The sequence below is a fragment of the Archocentrus centrarchus genome, chromosome 14 (assembly GCF_007364275.1).
Source record: "Archocentrus centrarchus isolate MPI-CPG fArcCen1 chromosome 14, fArcCen1, whole genome shotgun sequence".
Lineage (NCBI taxonomy): Eukaryota > Metazoa > Chordata > Actinopteri > Cichliformes > Cichlidae > Archocentrus > Archocentrus centrarchus.
Window position 1 is genome coordinate 2,043,644 of NC_044359.1, and position 6,596 is coordinate 2,050,239.

The following is a 6,596-nucleotide window of genomic DNA, read 5'->3' on the forward strand; positions in this document are numbered from 1 at the left end:
TTACTCACCCACAGCAGCCCTGCAGGGACACAAACAGATGAAGTTTCACGTTTCTTTACCAATTAGCCATGACTGACTAATTTACTGCCGCTAACAGGACATTCAAGTGAGCCAACGCGGCATATTTAAACTGCAAGAAAATCCCATGACAGCTGTTCGGGATAAACTGATGAATAATGACAAAGATCTACAGATGAGATGTTAAACTAAAGCACAAAAAGCTTAACTTAAATATAAAATTGTGTGTTTTTAATCTGGCTCCCAGCTAAGCGGGTACCTGACGGGTTACTGTTTACAAACCGGGTCACCAGATCGCAGTTAGCGCCACCAGCAGTGCGGGCGGAATAACTTACATGGAAATCCAGTTAAAATATTTAGACAGTGTCTTCCCGCAGGTAGCTGTTATCAACAGCTACACAAGCTTTGCGTTAATACACAGTTGTATATTCATTCAGAATAATAACAGTTTAGATATTTAGTCGTGTAAAAGTAGCGTGTTTTAAAGACGTCCAAACAGCAGGGGGCAGCAGGAATTCCCGGCGGCGGGAATTCAAACGGAAGTGGTTCACGTCAGCGAGGTTGGCCATTTTCGCTACAGCACGGATTTCTGATCCGTAAAGTTCATCATGAAGTGAGTAAATTTTTTTATTATCGAACGATTTATTTACGGTTTTATCGTGTCCGGATCAATGATAACCTGCTAGCTGTTGCTATGCGCTAGCTAACAAACAGGATTGGTCTCATTTAGCCACTTCTTCCTGTACAGCCTCGTCGGCCAGATTCCATTCAGGAAACCGGGAATTTAACGTTTATTTCCCACTGGCTTTTCCATTAAAACAAACCGATTCCCCGCGTTTGCTATAAATATATGGGGCCTGTCTTTTAATTCGGCACACAGTAAATGGCCTTAAACTTAGACCAAAGTTTCACGAGGTGTTTTTCGCCTCCTGTTTTCTTTCCGGGATGTCGGTTTGTTTACGAACATTTAAAACGAATCAGAGCTTCACAGGAGAATAAAGTCCCGCGTGGCTTCGTGTTTATGGAGCTAAAATCAGCCGTAATATGAATGCAGTTTGGTGGGTAGAAAACAGTCATTACGCGCCGCATATCTGGAAATAAATCACTAATAACCTGTCCTGTTTGTATCTAATGTTTATATAGCCATGTGTCTTTTGTAAAGCTAGAAGTTTATTTTATATATTAGTGTTTATGTGCCTTTATTTTGCCTCGTTATTATAAGTTCATAAATGATTAGTAGCCTGAGGATTGAGCTCAGTTTTCTTCTTCAAATCCTCAAATTTAGCCTTGCAGAAATAAAACCTGGCTCCCAGATACTAAAGCAGATGACTCTCATACATTAGTCACAGATTGCGAACCTGGATTCAGAAAGCTAATGTCTTTTTTCAGTTGACGCTGACAGATGAGCCCTGTCCTGTCTGTGTTTTCAGTCCTCTGACGAAGGTGAAGCTGATAAACGAGCTGAATGAGCGGGAGGCCAGCCTCGGGGTCAACGAGTCCGTTTCCTGGCACACCGAGTACAAAGACAGCGCCTGGATCTTTGTGGGTGAGACTGAGCGACAGTCGGTCTGACTTCTACCTGAATCTCTAACTTTTATCAAACTCGATAATCCAGATTAACAGATACTGAAAATTATCATTAGTTGCAGCAAATATGCCCCTAAACAGTCAGAGGAAGTAAAAGATCCTCATATGACCGATTCATTCATCGTCCATCACTTATGGCCATAGTGGACCATCCAACCCCAGTCTGCAACACCATTGGTCAGTCAGGGCTTTCCTGTGCTCCCATTGGTTGTCACTGCTACTTAAAACTTGGGTTTATCTGGCCACTTTGTGTTGCTGTTGTCACTGCAACCATAACTGGCTTCACGTAATCAGAGGCCTGTACTACAAAGCAGGTTAGTGGTTATCCAGGTAACCTAAGTGCTATGAAGGTGGTTCACTTTTTATTGGAGTGGGGTTTGTTCCAGATAAGTGATTGACAGGGATGAAATCAGGCCAATACTGACCAATTGGATCTCTGCACAACAGCTTCAGCATCCCTGGAAGAACCTCAGAACTCAGAGTGCAGATAGTAAGATGGTCTGAAGGGTTTTATGAGCATCTAAAGTTGCTGTTTGATCTGTCACAAATACACAGCAGTGGTCGCACAGATTACAAGCTCTGCAGTTGTACTAATTGTTCATGCATACTGCCGCCATCTTGGATCGTGAATTTGGCGTCTGTGTGGCTGTTGCAAGTGGGAAGTCCAGTAGGAAGGCGGCATTCCAGCTGAAAATTACAAGTGTGAGCTCTGGATTTACGACTTCCCACTTAAAAGGTAACACAGCACAAAACTCTGAGACCCTCATGAGATCTGCACTCTGAGGTCTGAGGGATCTTTCAGGGATGCTGAAGCTATTTTCCAGATATCTGATTTGTCAGGTGGTGGTGATTTCCTGTAATCTTGAACCTAACCTGCTCCAAAGCAGGTTTAGACTGCAGCACAAGTTAGCGAAGTGATATTCCCAGTAAGAAGTGAACCACCTTCATGATATCAAAGTTAAGCTTGACGTTAGCTTGAATCCTGCTTCATAGTACAGCCGTCTGGAGAACAATTTTGAGGAACTTCTTCATCGAGTGATGCTCCACCCAAATATAAAACAGAAGAATTGTCTTACTTGGAAAGATTCGTTATTTTACAGCAAAAAGAGTCATAACGAGACCCATTACCAACCTTCAGCATCAATAAAGGCATTTGTACTGGAAAGAGCGCTGTCATTTCTGTGATGAAGTATTACTGTTACTGACATTACTAATGAAGTGATGGAAGGTTTGTGGAGACTAAGACAGAGTTTTGGGTGTTTTGCTTCCTGCAGGAGGGTTTCCATACGAGCTGACTGAAGGCGACATCATCTGCGTCTTTTCTCAGTATGTATCTCATAATTTCTGAACTACACCAACCACGGATGCTGAACATGATGATTCACTTTCCTTTTCACCCACTCAAACCCATCAGGTATGGAGAGATTGTCAACATCAACCTGGTGCGCGACAAGAAGACGGGAAAGTCCAAAGGTTTCTGCTTCATCTGCTACGAGGACCAGAGGAGCACCATCCTGGCTGTAGACAACTTCAACGGCATCAAGGTGACACGTCTGTGAAGTCTGCTGCACTGTTCTGAATCCTATCTGTCTGATAGATTTATGGAAACACAGAAGGTACTCATGGAGTCCCACAGGGTTCTGTGCTTGGACCATTACTTTTTGTGTTATACACACTACCCTTAGGTAATATTATCAGAACATATTGCATCCATTTACATTACTGTGCAAATTATGCCCAGCTATATTTATCTATGAAGCCAGATGACACAAATGAAGTTAAACTGTGGTTTATGTCTATAGCTGTAGTTTAACTACAAACCTGGGTGTCCTGTAATTTTCTACTTGAGGTTCTCATGTTTGGCCCTAAAGATCTTAGAAACATGGTGTCTAACCAGATCCTTACTCTGGATCCTTACCTTGGCCTCCAGTAACACTGCGATGAATCTCATTGATTTTTGATCAGGATCTGTCCTCCAGTATCAACATTAAACAAAATCAGGAACTGCCTGACTCAGCGTGATGCTGAAAAACTAATTCATGCATTTATTACTTCTAGGCTGGACTATTGTAATTCATTATTATCAGGCTGTCCTAAAAGCTCCCTGAAAAGCCTTCAGCTGATCCAAAATGCTGCAGCTAGAGTACTGACAGGGACTAGAAAGAGAGAGCAGATTTCTCCCATATTGGCTTCTCTTCATTGGCTCCCTGTTAAATCTAGAATAGAATTTAAAATCCTTCTCCTCACATACAAGGTCTTGAATAATCAGGCACCATCTTATCTCAAGACCTCATAGTACCATATCACCCCAACAGAGCACTTCGCTCTCAGCCTGCTGGCTTACTTGTGGTTCCTAGGATACTTAAGAGTAGACCCTCTGCTTCAAACCTTCCACTGCTGAACCAACAAGTTTAGGTCCTGAAGAAGCTTTTTAGAGTCATGTGGGGCCTTTGCAGCATGTGCTGAGATAAGATGATACTTTACTAAAGTTTAGAGGGGAACGTCAGCAGAGACCTTCAGTGATCCTGGTCCTTCAGGGCTTTGGAAGAGTCGGGACATAAAGTGGTTTGATGAGTGTGATCTGTCCAAACTATCGTAAAGAACATGTGAACACCAACTTTGTTTCAATGGAAAAAATTCAAATGACTTTATTAGAAAATTAAATTGTTTAAAAAACTTAAAGGAACTCTTTGAAAACACATCAGATCGCAGTGACCCTGAACACAGGAAACATGTGAGTGTCCTCCACCTGTGAAACCATTGCTGTTTTTTTTTTTTTTTGGGGGGGGGGGGGGGGGGGGGGGGGGGGGGGTCCACCTGTTGTTAATTTCATGAACACCAAAGCAGCTGAAGCTGATCAACACCCCTTCTGATTCTTACTGACCACGTCAGTATCACAGAGGTTTACTGACTCGGTTCCTTTCATTTTTCTGAGCTGCGCATTAAAAGAAGCCAGATCATTAAATTTCATGATGTGGAACCTGAGTTCTTACCTCCTGCACTTAAGATGCTGTGAGGCTTAAAAATGATTAAAAAGCTCCAAATTTCAACTCATCCGCTCTTATGAAGGGCCGGTGACTCTGAAAACCTTCACAGCTTGAAGGCAGAATTTCGTGTGGCTTCGTTTAATACAGTTAATGTACATAAAGCATCAGGTGATTCACAGGTGACCTGTTTTCAGCTCCTCTAACACACAGTGAAGCGTGACTGTGATCCTGGGACTTGTGTCTTTAAGAGCTTTTCAATTACTGTTTGTTTGTGTTCAGCTGCAGGAGGTCAAAGAGCTTCCAGTGAGAGTATTGATCTCTGATTGGTTGACTGATTAGTTTGTGGTGTTAGATTAAAGGTCGGACGATTCGCGTGGACCACGTCAAAGACTACCGACCTCCCAAAGACAACGAGGACATCGACGATGTGACCAAGCATCTGAGGGAGGAGGGCTGCGCTCCCAAAGTCCCCCCCTCCTCCTCTGAGGAAGACGAGCAGTACGTCGTACCTGTGAAGAAGCCCAAGAAAGGTGAGGTCACTTGCTGTTGTCTGAAACCCGCCTGATACAACACAAGGTGGATTTTTACTCATCTTCTCTGTTTCAGACAAGAAAGAGAAGAAGAAAAAGAAGAAAGAGAAGAAGGAGAAGAAGAAGGAGAAGAAGAGCCAGGCATCTTCTTCATCTCCTCCTCCTCCTCCTCCTCCTGTTCCAGTCAGAGTCAAAGAGGAGAAAGAGGACGCTGCCTATGACAAATACAACCAGAGAGGGGCGCCGCCGCCACGAGGACAGCAGAACGGCAGAGGGCAAGGGAGAACGAGAGACTGAGAGGGGAGGAGGAGGAGGAGGAGGAGGAGAGGAGGAGGAGAGAGACAGACCGGGAGAGAGAGAAGAAGAAAGGAGGAGGGAGGAGCGACAGAAACAGAGAGAATGATAGAAGAAGAGACGACAGACGACGAGAGACAGAGAGAGACAGAAGACGAGATGACGATAGAAGAAGAGACGACGATAGAAGAGACGAGGACAGGAGAAGAGAGCTGGAGCGGGACAGAGAGGACAGGAGGAGGGAGAGAGACAGAGACTATGAGAGAAGAAGAGAGACGGACAGAGAGCACGACAGGAGGCGACAGAGAGACAGTTAGAGGCAGACTGGACTGTTGGAGGACAGAAAACAAAAACGGCTGAATGCTGGAAGAAACAGACATGGTGATTTAATAAAAGCTGAACCAACACAAATTAATATTTTAATCCAGCTCTGTTGGTAGATATTAATTTGATGTTTACGTTTTTATTTTTTGTGCATTGTTCCAGTGTTATTTATGAACTGAAGTCCTTCTTTGTCCTGTTTAAGCTCTAAAAATGTTCAGCTTGCACTGCTGGCGCCCCCTGGTGGCTGCAGAGGCCATTACTCCACACTGATTTGTTCTTATGTTCAGGTTTAGTTTAAACTTCATGTTTTGAGGAGGAAAATCCAAGATGCAACCTGAAGCACCCTCTTCCATCCATCTGGAAAAAACTGTGTTTATCTACTGGAATGAGTTTTATAATGAATAAATATTTCTAATTTGTTGGTCATAAAACTGATTTTCCTGCTGATGTGTGAACACCTCACTCGGTTTAATGTGTGGAAGAAGAAGATTTGCTTCACACTAACGCCTGTTTTTAGAGTCTGACTCGTGCTTTTTGGTCCACACAAGCTCCAAACTCTGAATATGAACACCGCTGAGCGGCTGTAGATTCATAATGGGTGGGTGTGGGTGGGTGGGGGGGGTTATGGTGTGGGGGTGTTTTTCAGGAGTTGGGCTCGGCCCCTTAGTTCCAGTGAAAGGAACTCTTAATGCTTCAGCATACCAAGACATTTGGGACAGTTTGATGCTCCAACTCTGTGGGAACAGTTTGGGGATGGCCCCTTCCTGTTCCAACATGACTGCACACCAGTGCACAAAGCAAGGACCATAAAGACATGGATGAGCCAGTTTGGTGTGGAAGAACTTGATTGGCCTGC

At 43.8% G+C, this 6,596-nt stretch overlaps 1 protein-coding gene across 1 annotated transcript; it reads left to right on the forward strand.

The window, feature by feature from the left end:
- Window positions 1-344: 344 nt before the first annotated feature.
- Window positions 345-6,157, forward strand: rbmx2 (RNA binding motif protein X-linked 2). The gene is given in 7 exon segments (XM_030747327.1): window positions 345-631; window positions 1,449-1,564; window positions 2,880-2,931; window positions 3,020-3,149; window positions 4,945-5,122; window positions 5,199-5,390; window positions 5,393-6,157. Coding segments are annotated over 7 exon segments (1,014 nt in total). The 5' UTR covers window positions 345-626; the 3' UTR covers window positions 5,734-6,157.
- The last annotated feature ends 439 nt before the right edge of the window (window positions 6,158-6,596 follow it).